The 23,758-nt window shown below is 59.2% G+C and overlaps 1 protein-coding gene across 1 annotated transcript in view; it reads right to left on the bottom strand.

The window, feature by feature from the left end:
• Positions 1-23,758, bottom strand: part of COTL1 (coactosin like F-actin binding protein 1) — a 42,085-nt gene that overhangs the window by 17,676 nt on the left and 651 nt on the right. Inside the window, exons 2-3 of the mRNA XM_012738482.3 lie at positions 23,431-23,513; positions 697-854 (exon numbers count right to left, since the gene is read on the bottom strand). Coding sequence (XP_012593936.1) covers positions 697-854; positions 23,431-23,513 — 241 coding nt within the window. The remainder of the gene's footprint in view (positions 1-696; positions 855-23,430; positions 23,514-23,758) is intronic.

The raw sequence follows: 23,758 nt of genomic DNA on the forward strand, positions 1-23,758 counted from the left end.
GCTCACACCTGTCATCCTAGCACTCTGGGAGGCCGAGGCGGGAGGATCGCTCAAGGTCAGGAGTTCGAGACCAGCCTGAGCAAGAGCGAGACCCCGTCTCTACTATAAATAGAAAGAAATTAATTGGCCAACTAAAAATATGTAGAAAAAAAAATTAGCCGGGCATGGCAGCGCATGCCTGTAGTCCCAGCTACTCGGGAGGCTGAGGGAGGAGGATCGCTTGAGCCCAGGAGTTGGAGGTTGCTGTGAGCTAGGCTGACGCCACGGCACTCTAGCCTGGGCGACAGAGCGAGACTCTGTCTCAAAAAAAAAAAAAAAAAAGTTTCCAACGTTGAAAGTGTCCATTTCCTTCAACGGCCAGGATGTGAAGGCACCACTGAGGTAGGACACAGTGCATCCCCCTCGGGGTCCCCATGGCCACCACGGGAGGGAGCCAGCCCCCCCTCTCTGCGGGCGACCTGCCCCACCCACCGCGATGGCCGGGGTCACGAGCTCGGCCACCTCCTCCCAGCGGCGCCCCGAAACCACCTGACCGCGTCACCCGTGGCTCCAGGGCCCGGAGACCCAGCAGGGCTTGTTGAAAGTCACAGCTGAGCCCCAGACCCAGGACTCAGACCCAGCCCCTCTGCCCCTGCCGCAGGGCAAGGCTTTGCGCGGAGGGGCCTCCCGGGCCCCGCGGGAACACGGGGGGCTTACCTGCACGACCTCCTTCACCAGGGTCTTGTCCGTCCCCGTCTTGGCGCGCTGCAGCCCGCTGACGTTCTCGCCGATCCACGTGATGAGGGCGAACTTGGACCGCTTGCTCATGGCGTCCCCGGTGGTGAAGCGCACGAAGGCGAACAGCCGGACGTCATCTGCGGCCAACGGCAAAGGGAGAGCGCGGCGCTCGGTCACAACTCCCCAAACCACGTCCTGGAGGCCAGGCTCTGAGCCACGCGTGGCCCTGGGGCCGCACGGCGGGGGCCAAGGCAGAGCACCAGAGCAGACGGCGGGAAAGGAGCCTTCGTGCGTTGGCCTCGGCCAGCGCACCCTCCTTTATCTATTTAATTTTTTGAGACAGAGTCTCACTCTGTCGCCGGGCTAGAGTGCCGTGGCGTCAGCCTAGCTCACAGCAACCTCAAACTCCTGGGCTCAAGCGATCCTCCTCCCTCAGCCTCCCGAGTAGCTGGGACTACAGGCATGCGCTGCCATGCCCGGCTAATTTTTTTTTCTACATATTTTTAGTTGGCCAATTAATTTCTTTCTATTTATAGTAGAGACGGGGTCTCGCTCTTGCTCAGGCTGGTCTCGAACTCCTGACCTTGAGCGATCCTCCTGCCTCAGCCTCCCGAGTAGCTGGGACTACAGGCATGCGCCACCACGCCCGGCTAATTTTTTCTATATATGTTTTTAGTTGGTCAATTAATTTCTTTCTGGCATTTTTTTTTTAGTAGAGATAGGGGTTTTGCTCTTGCTCAGGCTGGTTTCAAACTCCTGACCTTGATCGATCTGCCCGCCTCGGCCTCCCAGAGTGCTAGGATTACAGGCGTGAGCCACCGCTCCTGGCCAAACTCCTGTGTTCTTACAGGGCTCTTAGCTGCTGGCTTTAGGGCTTCTCGGGCACCCGACGAGGCCACCCAGTGATACGTTTGCTGCTTAAATGTAAGAGGTTGGCCGGGCGTGGTGGCTCACGCCTGTAATCCTAGCTCTCTGGGAGGCCGGGGCGGGCGGATCATTTGAGCTCAGGAGTTCGAAACCAGCCTGAGCAAGAGCAAGACCCCATCTCTACTATAAATAGAAAGAAATTAATTGGCCAACTAATATATATAGAAAAAATCAGCCGGGCATGGTGGCGCGTGCCTGTAGTCCCAGCTACTCGGGAGGCTGAGGCAGGAGGATCGCTTGAGCCCAGGAGTCTGAGGTTGCTGTGAGCGAGGCTGACGCCACGGTACTCACTCTAGCCTGGGCAACAGAGTGAGACTCTGTCTCAAAAAAAAAAAAAGTGGCAGGGACAGAAACCACAGGGCATCTTCCCAAATGCAGATCCCGATGCAGCAGGTCTGGGGGAGCCCCGGGGTTGTCCCCTCTAAGAAGCTCCCCGGCGATGCTGACCCTGGGCAAAGAACCCCACTTTGAGTTTAAAACAAATAATGAAACATCACGGTGCCTTTCTTCCTAGCATCTAAGTGCCTCCGAGCCGAACCGCACAAAGCAGAGGCGCTACCACCAAGGCCACACGTCGCCTGTCTGAAGGAGACCCAGGCCTCGAGCAGATGAAGTTCACGTCCCGGTTCTCGTCCCAAAGCCCGGGCAGCCACCGGCAGCACCCCGTCAGCGAGCACCAAGCTGCTCTGCCCACGGGGGACCGGTCTGTCCCGGGAGTGGGGAACACAGTTCTCACCAGAACAAGGACGTGAGTGTGATTCAAACTCTGCCAGCCGGGTGGGACGCTGCACGGCGTTTCCTTCTCAAAGGAAACACCATAATCGCCCCTCGCGTTGGCACAGCGCTTTTCAGTTCTCCAAACTCGCCTGTGGTCTCCATAACGACACTGCGGGGGAGGGGAGGCAGGGATGTCACTGTCACCACTGTCGACACCCAAGTCCCCGCCTGGCGGGTGAGACCAAGGCTCAGGGGTCACGGGAGGTGGCCAAGGGCTCCCGATACCAGGCCAAGGGCCAGCTGTCTTGGGCGTGCGCACCCAGCCCCCCGCCCTTGGGGAGCTGCCCCCGCCCGGCCATGGCAATCTGGGGGTTTTTCTGGGGGGGGGGGAGGGACCTGAGCCTGGGGGTCAGTGGGTGACAAGGCAGTGGGGACAGAGGAACAGATGGTCTCGGAGGCACTGCAAGGGCCTGGTGACCGGCTGCACGTGAGAAGGACAGGAGTCCACGCGGGCAAGAGCCCCGCCTGGCCCTGCCAGGCCTCTGCCTTCATCCCCACGCCTGGGCCTCGGCTGCCTCATCCGGAAAACGGGGTGATTCTTTCTCTCCTTCCCGCTTTTCCCCTTTATTGAGATAAAAGTCATAGAATGCACCCTGCTAATAACCATTTTAACGTGTACGATTCGGTGGTTGTAAGTACACACTCCCGTGCTGTGCAACCATCACCCCCATCTAATTCCAGAACATTCCCGTCACCCCTAAGGGAACCCGTGTGCCCATCGGCAGTCACTGCCCATCCTCCACCCTCCTGCCCAGCCCCTGGCAACCGCTAATCCGCTCTCGGTGGCCGTGCATGTGCCGTTCTGGACGCCTCGCAGACCTGCGGTCCTCAGCCCGTGGCCTCCGTGACCGGGTTCTGTCACCGGGCGTCCGGTTTTCAAGGTCGGTCCCCGTCGCGCACCTATCGGCACTTCCCGCCTTTCGACAGCCACCGGACAGCCCCCGTGTGGCCCACCCACTCATCCGCTGGTGACATTTGGGACATCCGCTTCCAAACTGGGGCGACTTCACCCCCATCATCATCAATGGCCCAAGAAGAGGAAACGTGAAAGCTGCAAACCCGCCCGGCCCAACAGGCACAAGGACAGGATCTTGTCCTTGCCCCTGAAGCCACTGCCACAGGGCAGAGCGGCCGAGCCGTCCTGGCGCGTGGGAAATGCGGCGGTGCACCTGCAGAACCGCGCCCACAGGCCGGGACGCGCCCGGTCGCCGGCCCTTCTCTCGCCGGCCCGGCGTGGCGGGGACGCCAGCGCTGTCCTGCCCGGGGACGTCCCCGGCGCTGTCGGGCTCCAGCACCCAAGTGTTTCACTGAACCGCAGCCTCTGCCTGAGCGGGAGGAGGGCCCCGCCGCCGGGCCCAGCTGCCACCGCCACTCAGCCTGTTTCCACGGCAACCACTCTGCGTTTCCCGACCGCGTGCGGATCCAGCCGCCTGTCTCTGGCCAAAGCCTCCACGTGGGAAAGCGACCGGCTCCGCTAGGGGCCGAGGCAGTTTTCGGAGGCCCTGACCCCCTGTTCAGCCCCGGGCCGGGCCTCCCTCCCCCCTCTTTTCCCGATGTCGCCCACGCCCGTGGCCCCGGCCAGCTTCTCTGGGAAACACGGTGCCTTTCCAAGGTCCGCCCTCTCTGCTGGCTGCTGCCTGTCTCCACCCGGCCGTCCTCTGCACGCCTCCCACTCTCCAAGTCCGTTCCCCGTCTTCCAGACCTTCCCAGTCCTAACCTGCGCAGCCCCGCCTCCCTCTAGGGCCATCCGGTGCTTGCAGAAGAACAAGCACCCTCCCAGCTAAACCCTGAGTCCCGGGCACCAGCCCGGGCCTGGCGCGAGAGGGACGCGCAACAGGTCAGCCACCCACCCCCACCCCCAAGGGCACTGGGAACCTTCCAGAGCCACAGGCTGATGTCATTTAAATTACCATGGGAGGGGTGAAGAGGGACGGCTGGGCGCTTATCTGACAATAGCTTGGTCAACAAGACTGCTGACGGCGCGGTTTTCGGAAATCCTCGAGTCCCGTTGTGCTTACAAACGTTTGCCGCTGGGGATGAAGCGTCAGCTGAGTCCCAGGCGGAAACCTGTTCGTGCGACCGCGGCCTCCCCCCTCGCTCACCCGAAAGGGGTTCCAGCCCCTCCGACCTCAGCCTGGGCGGCGCAGGCGGCAGCGCCGGCCCTTCACCCCGGCTCGGCTGGGGGCATCCCCGTCCCTCTCCTGATCAGAGCCCGGGGCCACCTCCTGCTGACACCGCTGTCGTGTGCAGGAAAGCTCAGGCACGCCAACAGAAGGGCACAGCCAAACATCGTCATGCATGCATTTTACCGCGCCTGCATGTGTGTGTGCACGCACATACACGCGTGTGCGTGTCTGTGTGTGCTAACACGGCCAAACTGCCGAGAAGGTTGGAACCTGGGCTTCCCGTCGCCCCCCACTGTGCCACTCGGTTCCACTGAGGCCGATGGTCCACCTCTGCGGACGGAGGTGGAGGGTCCAGCTCAGGCAAAGGAGAGAGGGAGACTGGGCCACCCCCTGGGGGACACTGGACCAGGACGTCACTCATATACAGGTGCCGGGAGACAGGGGCCCTGAGCTCCTCCTCTGCGGGGCAGCGCTCGGCACCTGCTGCCTCACGCTTGACCTGCTCCGCAGCGTCCGGGGTCAGAGTTCGAGTCCCAGGATCCACTAGAAACGTGCCCTCACTGAGCACCAGCTCTGTGACCTAGACCGGATTCCTGAATGTCTAAAGGCCTCAGTTTGCTCATCTGCAAAACGGGTCCAATGCTTAAAGTGGTTGTGATGACGAAATAAATGGAAAGGAAATGAGAGAGAAGGACTTGGCCCCTGGGGACAGGTGCTGGGTTTGGACCCCCCCCCCCAATGAGACCGCCCTCAGAGGCCCCCGGGGGGCCTCCTCATTGCCAAATCCAACCCACGGCATCTGCTCGGTGAGCATGAACTCTCCGCTGCATGGCGTTCCCAGCCATTTGCAATTCCGCCCTTCCTGAAATGCCCCTTCCCGCCACACGCAGGACCCAGCGCCGCTAGGCTCTCAGAGCAGAGCGCCGGCGCTGCCTCCTCTGTCCGTCTTGCTCCCCGCGCACACGCCCCGAGGTTCCCGCTCCTCCCGCCTTCCCCCTGACTCTCTGTCCCCGAGGGACCTGGGCTGCCTCATCCAGGACACTGGGCCCCGAGACGCCCTCGTCCCTGCCCTCACGGCTGCCAGCCGGCCTGCCCCCCCAGCTAGGCGGGCACAGTCTGCGCCCTTTTCTCTCGAGTTCTGGCACCTCCTGCGCCTCCCACACCCGCACTTGCTGCGGCGACCTGGCATCCCGAAAGGGGCACAGGTTCCAGAGACGGGCCGGCCAGGGCCCGAGCCCAGCTGGCTTCCTTTTCAGCTGCGTAACGTCAGGTAAGAGTCTTCGTGCTCTGAGCCTCGGTTGTTCCAGCTGTAGAATGGGGACAACTTTCTCTATACCCAGCACGCCTACGCCCATTCCGCTGGGTTTCAAAGCGGGGGCTCCGGGCGCACAGAGTCCCTGGGTCACCCGTTGCATGAGTCTCTCTCGCGGGCCTGCTGCGTGCCAAGCACAGGGCCGAGCACTGAGGGAGAGGGAGGAGACCGTGGGGGCCCGGGGGTGTCGCAGGCCCACGTCTACCGCGCACTTCCAGGCACTACAGTGTAAGCGCTTACGTGGACTGGCGCATCTTGTCATCCCCCAACTTCTCTACGAGGTCAGCGCTGCTCACGGGCCCATTTCACAGGTGAGGAAACCGAGGCTCAGAGAGGTGAGCCGGAAAGGAGCCCCACAGCTCCTCCCTGCCCGCTGGAGGTCAGGTGACACCCAGAGCGGCAGTTCCCACAGCGTGGCCCTGGGACTGGCAGCAGCCGCAGCCCCCAGGAACTTACTAGAAGTGAGAATTCTCAGGGTCTCCTGAGACCTACTGATTCAGAAACCCCCGAGGATGGGGCCCCGGAAATGGTGCCTGAACGAGGCCCCCCCCCCGGGGGCGATTTTGATGCTGCCAAAGCTTGAGAACCACTGATTTAGAGAAAGAGGTGAGAAGAGGAGAGAGGGGAGAGCCAGGGGTGAGCGAGACAAAGGCCTCCAGGGCCAGAAGCTGAAGGGCTCCAAGTCCAGCCCCACCCCCTGCCCTCCCGCAGCCCCTTCACTTTAGGGAAGTGACAGGGTGTGAAGAAGCTTCCCGTGTGGCCTTTTCAAGGCTGTCACTTACAGAATCGGAGGCACCTAGGCGCGGTTCCTGAGCGCTGCACCTCACCAGCCACCAGCGACCCTCCCTCCCCACGAACCCCTACGCCCCAAGACAGGGGAAAAGCCACGGGTAGAAAAAACAGCTACGGAACGACGGCCCAGGTAATGAGGCGATCGTTCTGTCCGAGTAGCTCCAGCTCGCCGACCTGAAAACAAGCCCCGATGGGCAAGCACCCGTGACAAAGCAAGGACAGGACTGCCGTGTCCTTCTGGCCAGTGCCAAGCGCTCAAAGCCCTGGCCGAGTGCGCTCAGGATGTCCCCAGTTCGGGGGGACACCCTCCCCTTGCCACCGCCGAGAGTCTTGCTCACTAGAGGAAGGTCCCCACGCAGCACTAGTGACACTGCACTTTGAAAACAACTTGACCCTTCCGTTGGTCTGCGAAGCCTCGTCACGGGCCAGCGAAGGGCTGTCTCTGCGAAATGGCTCCTGGTGGGGACCCCTCGAGACCCGGAGACCCCAGGCAGGGCCCACAGGTAGGTTAATGGGCACCTTCGTCCAAAGCCCAGCTCACCTCCCTGCATTGACTGAGTTACTAAGTTCGTGTATGTCAGTGCATCATCACACGTCTGTGTCTGCCCTTCCCATCCCTCCTCCTCCTCCTCCCGACCCCTGGAAGAGAGAGAGGCAGGAAGGAAAGGCCCCGCACAGGAGGGGGAAAGGCCAGGAGGGACCAAGGCGAGGAGGCGAGAGGGGGCCGGCAGTGGGCACGTGGGAGAAAACACGGTGACAACAGAGCTGGGGGATGACCCTCGGGGGGGTGGGAAGAGCGTTCGAGAGGAAAAAAAGGGGGCAGTCAGGATTCACCGGAATCACCAAAGCCACCAGCACGAGCTGCTCTACCAATTTCCCAAAAATTATAAATGGCATAGAATCTCCACCAAGCGCTCCAGGACTGCCCCAGCCCTCCCTTTTCCCCTCCCACCCAAACTTGAACTCCGCGGAGGGTGGGGTCATCACCGAGGGGCAGACTCTGACCGGTCCCAGTGTTCTCACCGGGGTGTCCCTGCCCCAGAACCCACGTTGACTGAGGGGCCCTGCCTTGCCCCCAGAGGGAAGCTAGTCTCTGCCCGTCCCCAGGACCAGTCCCGGCCAGGGGACCCAACTCCAGGGGACTGAGGGCCCGCCACAGACCAAGCTGTGTGCCACTTTCCTACTCTATTGCAAACGCTTTGAACAAGAGTTGTTTTTTTTCCATTATACACAAAACACATGCTAGGTGTAGAATAATAAGAAATAAGCAAAAATGAGGCCCCACCACCTAAGTGACCCTGATAAACTCTTTGGTAAAAGTCCGTGTGATCTTCGTGTCTGTCTTGTTTTTGTTATAGCCCCGGCACCTGTCGCAGCGCCAGGCACCCCAAAGGCACCCTGTAAATGATCCGTGGGCCAACGGAAGAGAAAAAAAAAGAGAGAGTAATTTCACAATTTCCACCCAACGCTGAAGTTCAGAGCGAGACTAAAGAAAGGAGGAAGGTGAGGGAGGGAGGAAGTTGCCCCAGAGCGGGCCAAGATCACATCGCTGCTCTAGGGCCGACCTTACCTTATATAGACTCCTGAGGGGTTATGCAAACAAGGCTCAGGAAGGGAAAAAACAACCCACACACCAAAGAGCTGAGCTGTCTCTTCCACCCAGGGAGCTCCCTGCAGCGAGCAAGAAAGGAAGTGGGGAGGGATTCTAACGTCCTGCTGCCCAGAGCAAGGACAGAGCTGGACAGCGGCCACAGCGGCGGCTGCTTCTAGCGGGCTGCTGGCGGGGGGAGCCTGGGCGGCGACAGGGCAAGGCCTGCAGAAGGGGACCGGAGGGGACCGGAGGGGACCGTGTCCTCTCTACACCGGGGAGGAATGCAGGCTGGGGGGTGCCTGTGTCTGTACGTGGGAGGAGGCTGAGGCCCGAGGCTGGAAGGAGTCGGCCTCATCCCTTGCAGCTGAATTGAGAATTCTCATGTCTAACAGTCCCCACTTTTTGCAAAGTGACTTTTATGCTTCCCATTGATGGATACAGCAAAAAAACCAGGCCGGGCACGGCGGCTCATGCCTGCAATCCTGACACTCTGGGAGGCCGAGGCGGGCGGATCGCTCAAGGTCAGGAGTTCGAGACCAGCCTGAGCAAGAGCGAGACCTCGTCTCTATTATAAATAGAAATAAATTAATTGGCCAACTAAAAATATATAGAAAAAAATTAGCCGGGCATGGTGGCGCATGCCTGTAGTCCCAGCTACTCGGGAGGCTGAGGCAGGAGGATCGCTTGAGCCCAGGAGTCTGAGGTTGCTGTGAGCGAGGCTGACGCCACGGCACTCTAGCCCGGGCAACACAGGGAGACTCTGTCTCAAAAAAAAGAAGATACTTTACTTCCTTAAATGGAAGTCAGCACGCTACAGCCAGCTCTACCTCCTGACTCAGAGGTACAGTCCCGGGGGGCTCTGAGCACATGTCATCGCGGCGTCTGTGACAAGCTGCCGGGCCCCGGCCCGTGCCACTTCGCATTGTCGCGTCTGCTTTGTGCAGTTTTGCTGAGTCTCCCTTTGCTGCTGGCGGGCGGGCTGCCGAACGCCAACTGGTAGTCCGTGACTCGGGCACTCTGCTGAGTAAGACACGCCCCAGCACGGCACACGCGGACGCGGCGACGAAATCACCACCGTGGCAAAGAGCCGTCACCGGGTGTCATGGGAGCCTCAGAGAAAGTAGGAAATTTAACTCTGCAGGGGGAGTTGCAATCAGGACGGGCTTCAGGGAGGAGGTGAGGTCTGCTCTGGGTCTCGAAGGATGACTTGGAGTGCACCCGGCGAACAGGGCAAGGACGAAGGGGACGCGTCAACAATTTGAGAGACAGAGGCTGACGGAACTCCGCAGGCAAAAGCAACAGCGTCAGCAGGCACGTTCAGACTCCTCCCAGCCCCCCTCCGTTTCTGACTCGGGCCGCAGACCGGAAGGGCTTATAACTAAGCCCGTTGCTACTGTGTGTGAATTAAGGGTTTCAAGGCTCAGAAAGACTTCCCGGGGGTCGCCCTGCGGCTTGCGCACCCCACTCCAGGAGGGAAGGAACCTCGTCTGCTCCTGCGTCCCAAGCGCCCGGACGCCACCTGACACGCCGCACGCGCTCAATAAGTATTTCTAGAATAAACGGGCAGCGTCTGCACATCGCCCTTGGCTTCCCTTAGGCGTTCCGCTCCCCGTCCTTTCGTGAGAATAAACCCACCCCCCTCTCGGGGTTTTGGAAGCGTGACTTCCACCCCGGCGAGCAGGGCTGAGCGGGCGGGCGGAAGTGACGGGCTGTGGACAGACAGAACCACCCACCGGCTTTGGCAGGTCTGCCCTTTCATAAAAGCGCACGGAAAGGGCAGACCGACGGCGGCGGGGCCTTGCTAGAACCATCCATGCCCGTGCCTGGAGGGGGCTCCTGAGTCATCTCCGTGCTCTGAGGGGCAGAGGCCGGGAGGCCAGGGCTCAAGTCCCAGCTCGGCCTCGTCCGTCCCCCTCTCTGATCCCCGGTTCTCCGGGCTGCAGACGGCCCCTCCATCTCATCTCTGCCTGGGAGGAGCCGGGGTGGGGTCGGGCTTCCCGCCCCCAGGGAAGTTATGGAGCTCAAGGCCCACACTGCTGACTCACTTCACCCCCATTGATGCGCTAGTTTATTGTCCCGCCCGGGCAGAGCCTCCCGGTCCCGAAGTCCTGAGACAGCCGGGCACACGCCCTCGGCTCCCAGCCAGGCTCTGGGGGGGAGCTGGGAACAGCCGTGGGTGCAGCACGCCCGGGGGTCCCTCGTCTGGCACTGGGCTGGGGGACAGAGGGACCCACTGCTGCCAGGCCTCCTGGTCACTAACACGGGAGGAGGTCAGCGGGTCACCAGACCCAGGCCACGGGGCACCTGCTAGGAGGCGAAGGACAGCACTGGGGAAATGGGGACACGGGGCCTGGGTCCAAAGGGGAGAGGGCCTGGGGGCTGGCGGGTCGTCCCTGGGGACCAGGGGGCCCGTGCTGGCTGGGAATTCGGCACACCGAGGGCTTAGGCGGAGTCCTGGGAGGATGTAGAATGAAAGTAGCTGGGACGGAAGGGGCGTCACTCAAGTGAATCTAGCGTCCACGCCACCACCCCGCCACGCTACCACGCCGTGGGCTCTGCTACCCCCACCCCACGGCCCTGCTCCACGCCTATCCTCCCCCACTGTTTTTTGTTGTTTTTTTTTTCTTCGACAGGATCTCACTTTGTTGCCCAGGCTAGAGTGAGTCCCATGGCGTCAGCCTAGCTCACAGCAACCTCCAACTCCTGGGCTCAAGCGATCCTCCTGCCTCAGCCTCCCAAGTAGCTGGGACTACAGGCATGCGCCACCATGCCCAGCTCATTTTTTTCTATATATATTAGTTGGCCAATTAATTTCTTTCTATTTTTAGTAGAGACGGGGTCTCGCTCTTGCTCAGGCTGGTCTCGAACTCCTGACCTCGAGCGATCCTCCCGCCTCAGCCTCCCAGAGTGCTAGTATTGCAGGTGTGAGCCACCGCGCCCGGCCTCCCCCTTTTTCTTTACATTTTAAAACCTGAGGTGTCATTTACACGCCGTAAAATCGACCCTTTTCAAATGTACAGTTCGGTGGTTTCTAGAACATTCTCGAAGCTGCCCCTGCGACCACATCGCTGAGCCTCAGTACCCGGCACGCAGCGGCCTCCAATCTGCACGTGCTCCAAGGAAGACAGTCGGTCCCTTCCCCGGAATCGGACCCGCGGTGGCGAGAGAGCAAGCGGCACCCAGGGCTGCTGCACGGGGCTCGGCGGTGGGCACAGGCCCTGCTCTGTCCCGCGGTCGGGCGGGGGTCACGCAGGGGCCGCCCAGAGCCCGGCTCTCTGTATCTCAAGCCAGGTCCTGCCCACCCCGGCCCCGGCCCCGGCTGCCCCCCGGCCTGCCAGGCCGAGGCTTCCTTCATTGCAAACCGTGAACGGCACGCCCCACGGTGCAAGCCGGGTAGAACCGCAGCCACCAAGGGGAAGAAAACGACTTCTGGGTCGCACCGGGGAAGCCCCAAGCCACCTTTCTTCGGGCAGAAGTAGCCAGGTCAGAATTTCACCCCGGGAAGGACGGAGCGTTTGCAGGAAGACCCCGGCAGGTTTTCCCCGTCCCCGGCAAGCGGAGAAACTCCGGCACTAGGCCTGTCCCTCAGCGTGCAAGACAAGAGCCTCCTCTCCTCGTCCCTCCTAGTGTCGCAGAGATCTTAACTTGCAGATTTTAGGAAGCAGAGGGGGTGAGGGGCGGGAGCCTGAAGCCCAGGTACCAGGTGAGACGCTAATTAAGGGCCGTCACCCATCCAAGCCTCAGCGTCCTCACCTGGGAAATTGGGATAGGAGCTGAGGGTGACAACATGACACTGGGTCACAGCATAGATTCAGTGACATCGCGGGGTGGGTGACTATGGCAGGCAGAACAAAGCCCCCCCCCCAGATGTCCCCGTCCTGACCCCTGGAGCCTGTGAATATGTCGCCTCCCGAGGCAGAAGGGGCTTTGCAGCAGGGATTAGGGACCTCGGGATGGGGAGCTGATCCTGGATTATCCGGGCGGACCCAGTGACATCACCGGGGCCCTTAAATGGGGACGAGGGAGGCAGGAGGGCCAGGCGCAGAGAGACGCACCGGGAGGAAGGCTCTGAAGAGGAAGAGGCCACCAGCCCAGGAGTGTGGGCGGCCCTGGAAGCCAGAGGGAACAGAACCAGATTCTCCCTGGAGCCCCCAGAAAGAACCAGCCTCCCCCAGACCCACGCCAGACTCGTGACCTCCAGAACTGCCGGGCGGTGAGCTGACACGCGTCTCGAGTCACTGAGTGTGTCGTGTGCTGCAGCGGCCGTGGGGAATTGACACAACGACTTGGCACAACGAAGGTCCATCGTTAGTGTTACTACTAATTTATTTATTTATTACCGGCAAGGAAGCTCACTCACATCAATGCGTAGGAGACAAAACAAAAGCGTGTGCCCGGGGAGGAATGAGATGGCCACCGACCAAGCACAGAGCTAAACCCGGGATCTCGGGCAGGCTGCCGTCTAACGCACGGGTGAGGGCCGGGCGCGGCGGCTCACGCCTGTCATCCCGGCACTCTGGGAGGCCGAGGCGGGAGGATCACTCGAGGTCAGGAGTTTGAGACCAGCCTGAGCAAGAGCGAGACCCCGTCTCTACTAAAAATAGAAAGAAATTAATTGGCAAACTAAAAATATATACATAAAAAATGAGCCGGGCGTGGTGGCGCACGCCTGTAGTCCCAGCTACTTGGGAGGCTGAGGCAGGAGGATCGCTTGAGCCCAGGAGATTGAGGTTGCTGTGAGCCAGGCTGACGCCACGGCACTCACTCTAGCCTGGGCAACAGAGTGAGAGTCTGTCTCAAAAAAAAAAAAAACCAAAAAAGTAAAGAAAAAAGTGGGAGGCTCTGTGCCAGGGCTCCTGGGCGGCTCTCCACCTGTGCCTCCAGGGTCCCTGTGGGATGTCCCCAGGCACCCACGTGCCCGCCCCTCCTACCGGGCTCCCCACCCCCGCACCCTCGCCTGGCTTCCTGGCTCCAACTGCCCCGCCTGCTCTCAAGTCCCGGCCCCAGGGTTGGCTCTGGGAAGCCCCCAACCCATACCAGTGCCAGGAAGAAAAACAGCAGGTGACATGGAGGGTGGCTGGGCCATCAGAGAGGGGCTGTCCAGGCTTGCAAGGCCCACTCTTCCTGCAAGGACACTTTCCATTTTCCAGTGAAGACACTGAGGCACAGAGAGGTTAAACGGCTTGCCCAAAGCCACACAGCTCACAAGCAGCACATCTAAGACCCGAGCTCAGGAGTATGCATGCTCTTCTCCAGGCAAGGGACAAAGGGAGGGGGAGGCAGCACTCGCTGGGAAAGCCTGTCACCCAGGCCACCGCCCGTGAGTGACTTGGGCCCACTCAAGAGAGCAACACATCCATGGGGGAGAAAAGCAATTGGGAGCTAATGAACCATGAAGGGCAGGGATTCTCCACTGAGGATGCCACCAGCAAAGGGACAAAGTCCCTCTCTCCAGGGCCTTGCCATGGCGTGGAAGAGACAGACACGCATGCTAACAACATGTGAGCACCCCCAAGACAAGGAGGGCATCTGATCACGGGGGACATTTACACGGGGCCTTGACGGGTGTGTAGAAGTTCTCCAGGAGACCAAAACTGATGAAGACAGTACAGGTGGAGGGAATACCGTCCACAGGGACAGGGCAGGGAGCCTCAGACAGAGACCTGGGCTCAGAGTGCCCCTGGCACCGCTTACTGCACCACCCCAAGCGAGCGACTCTGGCTCTCCAAGGACAACGTCAGGTTCCCCATCGGCAAAATGGGGACAACTCCTACTTACAGGTGTCACTGTGCTCACTGGCCCCTCACCAACGAGAGAAACCAGATGAGCCAATACATGCGGCACCCACGTAGTGCCCGGCGTGTGGGCATCCCTGCAGTCGGGGCCACACGCGCTGGAGACGTGCACAGGAGGGGTCGGCCGACAGGCACCTGCCATACAGGGTGTCTCGAGTCCCGTTTAGGCATGTGGACCTAACAGGCCAGTGCGACGTGGTTCTGGGAGCAACACGACCCGAAGTGAACTTTGGGAAGCCACCTCTGGCCGGCACTGCGAGCTCACCAGGGTCAGGGACGGGACCCATCCCAGCCCTTGGCACATAGTAGATGCTCAAGAAATGCTCTGGAGAGAGACAAGGCCGTGAGCAAGGGTGGAGCCCCCAGAAACGCCTAGATTCTGGGGCAGGAAGGGGAAGGAGAAGTAGCGGAGGGAAGTGAGAGCAAGAGAAGACAGACGCCCAGGGGGAAGTAGGCAAGCTTGCCCTGCAGAAGGAGAGGGGGAATTATCTTTTCAGTAGGTGCTGGGCACCAACAAACGCTGGAGGGAGGTCAGGTGGAATAAAGACAAAGAAATGGCCAAGGAATGTGGCAAGCAGAAGATTACGAAGACTTAGGGACAGGGTCCCGTGCTCGGGGAGCGGGCGGGCACCAGAGTGTAATGGGGTAAAGGAAGGATGGGGGACGGGCAAGTGTTTATGGCGTCTACAAAATCCGCAAGCAATGCTCTCGAAACGTTTGCATTAACTCCTCAAGTTTTTCAAGGGGCAAAAAACTCAAGTCAATTCGACTAGTATCGATGGGACATCTTTTCTGAGCAAGGGACACCCTACGCGTGGGGACCATGGACATCTTCCAGCCTCCGCTGTGGAGGACATGGCCACAAACACAAAAGCAAGCACAAATGTCACCACACAGTGGGCCAAAAGAGCTGTCACAAAGCCCATGCATCTTAGGAGACAAAAAAAGAAAGCCATGCCATGTGGCTGTGAGCCTCCCAGCAGCCGACGTGCGGGCACAGAAGGCAACGGGGGACTGGGGACCGCAGAAAACTACAAAGGCAGCGACGCCATAGCCCTTCGGGGTGCCGCTTAAAAATAAAAACCCGACTTTGTCTCCAGAGCCAAGCAGGTGTTCAATAAACGTTTGCTGACCGCATGGCGGACAGACTGCTTCGCGCTTTATAACGTCCAAAGCCTCATCCCAGATGTAAAGCTTCGTTTTGATCTCAGATTCCCTGAGACCTACTGGGAAATTTCTCTTCTTCCCTTCTCACCCAGATTTCTGAAATCTATAAGTGGGTTTCCATATGTGGATCTTTTTTTTTTCCCCCGTAGGGGAGAAAACATTGCAAGGGAAACAGCATGACAAATGGACTGCCAACTGCGTGCGCGTTGTGCTACTATGCACGCAGAGGCGGCGGACAGCAAGTGCTCCGTGTCCTTTGTATTCCATCTCCCTTCTTTTGGAAATCACACCCTCTCTGTCACTCTCGGTCCCCGTCATCCAGGCAGGACGGAGCCCCCCCCACAGACAGGCACCACCCAGGCTGTGCCAATGCACACGTGGCCATTCTTCCCAGGGGCAAAACAGACCAGAGAAAAGGGGCTGGGAGACAGAAAAGTGCACAGTCAAGGAGGGCCTCTTCCAATCTGTTTCTCAGACATCTATGCTGGAGTGGTTAGTCGCTCTTGACTAACATACCTCCCAGGATGGGGGTCTCACTACCTCCTGTGGTAACCTGGTCTCACTGGAGGGCAGAGTTCTTCTCCAGGTCCACCCAAAATCTATCCCTGAAATGTCTACTGTTTGGTTCCCTTTATCCTACAGAGTGGGGGGCAGGAACACTGAAGAAGTCCGCACCTTCTACCTGACAGCCCCTCAAACATCTGAAGATGACACTCGTGTCCCCCAAGGTGTCTCTCCTCTGGGTTCAATATGCCCTATTCTCTGTCGTTTTTCACGTGAGAGGTTTTCAGTTCCTTGTCCAGCCTGAATTCTCCCCCTCTCTGGGCCTCTTCCTAGCCGCCCAACCTGGAGACAGTGGTCAGGACTCTTTTAGAGGGAAATCGCAGAGAACTCACTCAATTGCCTTAAGGAAGAAAACGAATCAGCTCATGAAAGTGAACAGTGTAAGGAGAGAACGCCAAGCAAGGCTGCATCCAAGAGTTTAAGCCACATCATCTGGTCTTGACCCCCCACCTTCGCCTCCGTTCCTGAGTTCTCAGACAGGTTCTCTCTGCAGATGCTGCTGGGCCCCGTGAGCTCCAAGCTTTCATTATTCTTTTGGTTCTTAACCCCAGAGAAAGCTAAAAGGACTCTCTGTGTCAACAGCTTAGTCCAAAGTCTCAGGGATGAGTCTGATTGGCTAGACTTGAGTCACATGAGCCCAAGTTTGAACCAATCAGTTAGCAGAAGGAATGGCTTTACTCTGATTGGCCAGGTCTAGGTCATGTGCCCACCCGGTGGAGAAGTGCAGGGCCAGCCTTCCTGTAACTCCATTGGCGGGGCAGGATTCTCATGAAATGGGAGGGAGTGGTTCTCCCAAAGCATGGGGTGCCGGGCAGACAACATCGGTCCCTGCATCTCTCTGCGAATAGGCTACAGGCTGACCACGGCATCCTGGGAATATCACCTGCACCCAGACTGTCACCCAGCCAACGCCACAGGGCACCTACCTCCAACCGAGCTGACGCTGCCCTCCGTGAATGCACCCCGAGTTTATCTCAACCTATCCATTTGTGTGCAACCCCTTCCAAGAAGGTGCTTCTTTAACACCAGCTAGGACCCTACTAGCTTTAAATGCATCAGGCCAACTTAGCCTTCCAATAACCCACGCGCTATATGCAGTCATGACCCCCATCTTTCAGACGAGGAAACAGAGAACCCGGGAGACCTGCCCAAGGCCACACAGCACAGCAAGGCTACCGTACAAAGCAAGACGCTCCGGCTCCACCATGGATGCTCTTCGCAGATCAGCTCTAAAATCTGCACCAAGCAGAAAACTGGATTCATTCCCAGATGCCTGGACTCTTTCCAAAATAAAACTGCTCGCCACGGAGCAATTTGAGGTCCAGGGAAAGCGGACTGGTTAAACAATGTTGCATTTATGTGAGAGGGTAACTAAGTGGCCATTTTAAAGGGTGCGGGCAGAAGAGTGGGAGAGAGGAAAAATGCTCAGGAGTTACAGTGAAGGGGGCGTCGGCTCCGAAATATCCATATATCTATACATGATCCCTTTTTGTAGCAGAAAGTGCATGTAGAAAAATATTTCAAGAATATAGATAAAAATGAGACCAGGGGTTCATCTGGGGTGATGACAATGAAATGTCAGCTCCATGAGAGGAGAGGGCCCTTCTCTGCTTCTGTATTCATCCTTAGTGCATAGACTAGAGCCCCACAGAGTAGCCACTCCTGCACATTGAGTGAATGAATGAATTAACAAGAGAATAAATGAATGGTCAAGTGAATGAAGGAACAAATTTCTGAGTGGCAAAACTGCTAATATTAACATATCCGAACTATATCTGGTTTGCATTCTCTTCTTTTTGTTTCGTCCTAGTTTCTGAATATTCCACAAAGCGTGTGTATTATTTGCACAATGCAAAAACAGAATGTGACTGCGTAGACAGCCTGAGCCCTGGCCCGGCCGCACACACCCGCTGCGAAAGCCCTTCCTGCTGCGGCCAGACGCACCACGTGTCCGGCGGGTCTCCCCTTCGTCCCTCCGGCCGAGCCCGGCTCACTCCAGACTCCCCACCGTCCCCTTCCCATCATCTCTGCTCCCGCCCCAACTTGCTGGTGCTCGGGCTGTGGACTCTACTGCCACATCACTTAAATTCCACAAACGAAAGGACAGCGACAGTAATGACCATGTGTGGAGCACCGGGTATGTCCCAGGCACCACGCACTTGCTTCCTGAACCCTCCCAGCGGCCATGCTCCAGCGGAAGAGCTACCCGGTGGGCAACACACCTGCTCCAGGTCACATGATGGGCAAGTCTGTGAACCCAGCCACCCAACGCAGCCCAAACCCTCCCCCACCATGCCACCTCTCACCCACTATGCTAACCCTCACCGCGTGCCACCCCTCCCCCACCATGCCACCCCTCCCCCACCATGCCACCCCTCCCCCGCCATGCCAACCCTCACCCACCATGCCACCCCTCACCCACCATGCCACCCCTCACCCACCATGCCACCCCTCACCCACCATGCTAACCCTCACCCACCATGCCACCCCTCCCCCACCATGCCACCCCTCCCCCGCCATGCCAACCCTCACCCACCATGCCACCCCTCCCCCACCATGCCACCCCTCACCCACCATGCCACCCCTCCCCCACCATGCCACCCCTCACCCACCATGCCGCCCCTCACCCACTATGCTAACCCTCACCCACCATGCCACCCCTCACCCACTATGCCACCCCTCCCCTACCATGCCACCCCTCACCCACCATGCCGCCCCTCACCCACCATGCCGCCCCTCACCCACTATGCTAACCCTCCCCCACCATGCCACCCCTCACCCACCATGCCGCCCCTCACCCACCATGCCGCCCCTCACCCACCATGCCACCCCTCACCCACCATGCTAACCACCTCTCGCCATGTACGGCACGGCCACTGCACGTGGACCCAGGCCACGGGTCTAACATGCCCACATAGAACCGGACGCCCACTGCGTGTCAGCCTGGGCTTGGTGTCTCCCGTGTACTGAGCCGGGGGCCTTACTGAAAGCTTCACAACAAAAAGTGCATGTCACCATCAGGGCTGTAAGAGTAGAAATAATTATACAAAAGTGACAGCAGGACGGGCGCGGTGGCTCACGCCTGTAATCCTAACACTCTGGGAGGCCGAGGCGGATGGATGGCTCAAGGTCAGGAGTTTAAAACCAGTCTGAACAAGAGCAAGACCCCGTCTCTACCAAAAATAGAAAGAAATTAATGGGATAACTAAAAAGATATAGAAAAACTTAGCCGGGCATGGTGGTGCATGCCTGTAGTCCCAGCTACTCGGGAGGCTGAGGCAGGAGGATCGCTTGAGCCCAAGAGTTTGAGGTTGCTGTGAGCGAGGCTGACACCACGGCACTCTAGCCCGGGTGATAGAGTGAGACTCTGTCTCAAAAAAAAAAAAAACACAAAAGTGACGGTAAGGACAGCCAACGCACCCCAGGGGCCTGTGGTCTCAGTGCAGATGCGCCTCTTCAGCCAACCCTCCCAGTCGCCCCCAGAGGCAGGCACTGCCGGGATGCCCATTTTACAGACGGAAACACAGAGGAAGGGCTGCACTTGCCCAGGGGCCACACGGGGAGGGAGGGGCACAGTTGAGATGCGAATCTAGAACTTTTCTGATTCCAAAGTGCCCTGAGAGTTGAAATACGGAAGGGATCACATTAGGCTGGGCTGAGTCCTAGAGGGGCCGATGTAACGAAGAGGAATCCCTCATGGACGGAGCCTCCACAACCAAAGCCCCCAGGCTGGGAGTGGTACAGCTTCATCGGGCTGCAGGTGCACAAAGAAGAGTGCTGGGTACAATTGCCTAGGAGATGTGGGTGGGGCAAACCGATTAGAAAGCCAAGCAGACAGCCTGGGATTAATTCAGTGGGCACAAGGGAGCCATAGAAGGTTAATGAGCAGAGGAGTGACTTGATTAGAGATGTGCCTTAGGAAGACTGGGGACAGAACGGACACAAGACAAGCAAGATCAAGGGCTAAGAGACTGTCGTCATAAACAGGAATCCTGAGATGGGGACAGGGGTGGAGCTGTCTGGGTTTGTCCCTCTTCTGGGGCAGCGCCCCACTCTTCCCTGCGGAAGCCACACTCCCTCGGTCTGTCCCCTGGTTTGGGTGGGGCTGCCCCCCCTCCCACGCCCCAGGGGCGGGCGTGTGATCCAGGCCTGGCCACCCAGAGTCCCAGCGATTGGTTCAGGGATGGGCAGACGACCTCAGCCAGGACAGTCAGTCCAGGGACCCCTGCCGCTACTGCCAAAGAGGCTCGCCGTGTCCCTCCACCAGGATGGCTCTGCTCATTGGCTGAAGCCGGAGCAGCTGAGGGCCACCCACGCCACCACTCAGGGAGAACCCTCCCGGCCACCTCCAAGCAGGGACACGACGGGGGAAGGCAGAGCTAGGGCCTCCCTCCCCCGCTGCCCCTGACAGGTCTCTGGCCGTCCCCGAGCTGGGCTGGGGGGCAAGAAGCCACAGCTGGCGAAGGAGGAAGGGAGGCGGGCAAGAGCCCGTGCGGGCCCCAGGGCTCCACGTGCTGTCAGCAGAAAGGCCAGGAAGACGGGGGCAGGGGAGCCGGTGGGGCAGCCCAGACGCCCTGGACCTTCCAGAAGACAGCTGGGAGACAGCTAGGAGAGCAGAAGCCAGGCCCGGGGGCAGAGGAGATGAGAGGGGGAGGTGGGATGGTGGTCAGGTTCCACTCTGGAAAGCACTGGGGGAGGAAGAGGAGAGGCTAGACAGTAGCTGGGGCGGAGGGAAGGAGGTGCTTCAAAGAGAGAGAGAGAGAGAGAGAGAGAGAGAGCGAGCCTGAATGCCTGGCGGAGTCAGCCAGGACGGGGAGCCCCATGGAAGGCCCCCAGTGTAGGGAGAAGGAGACTGGGTGCTGCTTCCGGGCGTCCCAGTTGCTTGCTGCACACGTGAGAAGGTGCTTGGAAACTAGAAGTGTGAGCGGGACTGGGTGCCTTTCTTCTCAGGCCTGCCAGGACACCTGGCAGGGAATTAGAGCCACCAAAGAGCCCCCCCGCTCCCCGCATCACAAGTGAGCACACACGCGTGGCACTTGTAACCTGCAAACAATCCCGCTCACGCCTGTAATCCCAGCACTCTGGGAGGCCGAGGTGGGAGGATTGCTTGAGCTCAGGAGTTCGAGACCAGCCTGAGCAAGAGGGAGACGCCGTCTCTACTAAACAGAAAAATTAGCAGGGCATGGTGGTGCGCACCTGTAGTTCCAGCTACTCAGGAGGCTGAGGCAGGAGGATCACTTGAGCCCAGGAGTTGGAGGTCACAGTGAGCTACAATGACACCACTGCACTCTACCCAGGGTGACAGAGCAAGGCACTGTCTCAAAAACCAAATAAATAGATAAACTATCTCCTTAGAGGCCAAGAGCACAGGCCACTGATGCCAGCCTCCCTGGGATCAAGTCCCAGTTCAGCTGATTCCTAGCTGTGTGACCTCAGGCAAGTTGCTTAACCTCTCTGGGCCTCAGTTTCCTCATCTGTAGAAGGGGAACAGTCTCAGTATCTGTCGCACAGGGCTGTTTGAGGGCAAAGTCAAGATAAGACACGTCACGCGCAGGGACCGGTGTACAGCAAGCGCCAGGAAAAGTTACTAACTAGTCCGTGTTCTGAGCCGGTGGTACTGGGTTGTGAGGACAGGACGGCGGGAAGGAACGAGCTTTCCCAAGGGGAGCGAGAGCAGACCCGGCAAGCAGACCCGGCAAGCGTAACTTGCCCGCGCGTCTGCCCAACAGATGGCCGCGAGAGCGAGCAGACTGCAGCTGAGCACGCAGAGCCCGCGGCTCCCACGGCCCATTCATAAGGATCAACACGCAGCCGGGAAAGCATTTTTAGCTCCCCTGCCAGACCAGCCGCTGCCCGCTCCCCGCTCCCCGGGGTGGGGCTGGGGGGGTCTGAGCAGAAAACCACACAGCCTGCTGGGGGAAGGAAGTGTTCTCTGGCTGCCCCAGAGTGGGCTGAGGCCCAGAAGCCAGGAGCATCTGCTAGGAATCTAATGACAGGATGCTCTCTTCCTCCCCGTCACCTGCTCCCAGTTGGTGGAGAACAATAGCTTCCACAATAGCCTGGGAGGCCGAACTCGGTCTGATGGGGGAGGGGGCAGCCATGGGGGACCTGCAGGAGCAAAGCAGCCCAGTTGGGGGAGGGCAGCTGGCCAGCAAATCACAGCCCCACGGTGGCTCCTGGTCCCGGACTGATCTGATGGGGGAGAGTTCAGAGTTTGCCACTTGCAAAAACACGCATCACACGGGCGGGCAGGCGGGCGGGTGGAAGGAGAGAGGGTGGTTGAGAAAAGAGCGAGCTCCTGAGTCAGAGGCCTGGGTTCAAATCCTGGCCCGCCAACTCCCCACGTGGCTGTAGTACTTTATGCTTCTGATATTTTAAGCCAATGTATTTATTTACAAAAGGGTTGGATGAATGTCTAGAGGCATCTCTGAAGAGATATTTCAGTCGGGAGCGTGTGTGTGCACACGTGTGCACAATCGCGGCAGCACCCCGCCCATAGCACACGCTTCGCAAATATCCTCTGAATCGAACTAAATGCGAAATGTAATTTGACTAAGGAAGTGGTTACGGGAAGAAACGCCCACGTGACCCCTGGCATAATTTTGTACTTTTTGTTATTTATTTCACAAATGATCCTGTGGCTTGTACAGACACCGTCCTGAGCATTTTACACACATTGACTCACCCACGCTCACGACACCCGGATAAGATCACAGGTGAGGAAACAGAGGCCCCCCACCGACCGCACAGCCAGGAAGTAGCCTCCATCCGGGATTCAAACCCTCACCGGCTGGCTCAGGGTCCCCGCCCCAACCTCCAGGCTTTTGTCTCAAAGTTTGCTCCCAAGCTACTGACCAGAGACTGAAAGGGAGTCACATTCTCCAGTCTCCTTAAAGGGTCCCTTACCAACCATGCTGAGACTTCAGCCTCGGGTGTGGGGCTGTCCCCGCCACGTGTTCCCTCTTCCCCTGGCTCTCACACCACCGGGCAGTGCAAAAAGCACAGACATCTCAAGTATACAGTGTGATGATTTTTTGCTTGTGCACACCTGTTTCACCCCCTCCCAGATCCAAATGTGGGACACTTCCAGCTCCCAGCAGTCTCTCCTGTGGCCCCTCCGGTCAGCGGCTATCTACCCCCCAAAGCTAACCGCTGCTCTGACTTTTCACACAATAGACCGGCTCCGGCTCTTCTAGAATTTCATATAAATGGAATCATATGGTGTGTATGTACCCTTTGCTCTGTGGGGCTCTGTTCTTCCAATTTGAAAAGCACACACCCTCAGCACCCAGACAGACAATGACTTGCAGGAGAAAAAAAAAGGGGGTGCAGCTGACAGTTTCTTTCTCTGCCAAGCAGCCCCCAGCTTGTTTTTATTGGGGGGGGGGCGCCGACCTATCCAAGGGTCAGGTGGGGGGGCTGAACACTGGAGTTTGGAACTGCAGGAGTCCACCTTGGAAAAGCAGCGAACCATCACAGGGGGCCAAAGGAGCTGTCCTGCCCGCCCGGAGAGGGGATGGTGGGAGCGAGGAGGCCGGGGGTCACCGCTGCTGCTTCGGATGCCCAAAGGGGACAAGGCTGTAGGAGGCTCGGCCAGAGGGGCGCGCCAGTGCCCCCCACCCCACCCCCGTCCCCAAAGACCACGGCTGCGCTGACGCCTACCTGTGCACTCTTGGATGAAGTGCTGGTACTCGGCTCCCTGCTCGCCCGGGACGATGGTGGCGCCGTCGTACTTAAAAGTCACCCTTTGGAGCGGAAGAGAAAACACACGCGTGAGCGCCGGCGGGCGCGGGGACAGCGCGGGGACAGTCCGGGCGCGGGGAGAGCGCGGGCCGGGGACAGCGCGGAGACAGGACAGCCCGGGGACAGCGCGGGCAGAGACGGGCCGGGGACAGCGCGGGGACAGGACAGCCCGGGGACAGCGCGGGCAGAGACGGGCCGGGGACAGCGCGGGGACAGGACAGCGCGGGGACAGCGCGGGCAGAGACGG

Source organism: Microcebus murinus, chromosome 20 (assembly GCF_040939455.1).
Source record: "Microcebus murinus isolate Inina chromosome 20, M.murinus_Inina_mat1.0, whole genome shotgun sequence".
In the NCBI taxonomy this organism is placed as follows: Eukaryota; Metazoa; Chordata; class Mammalia; order Primates; family Cheirogaleidae; genus Microcebus; species Microcebus murinus.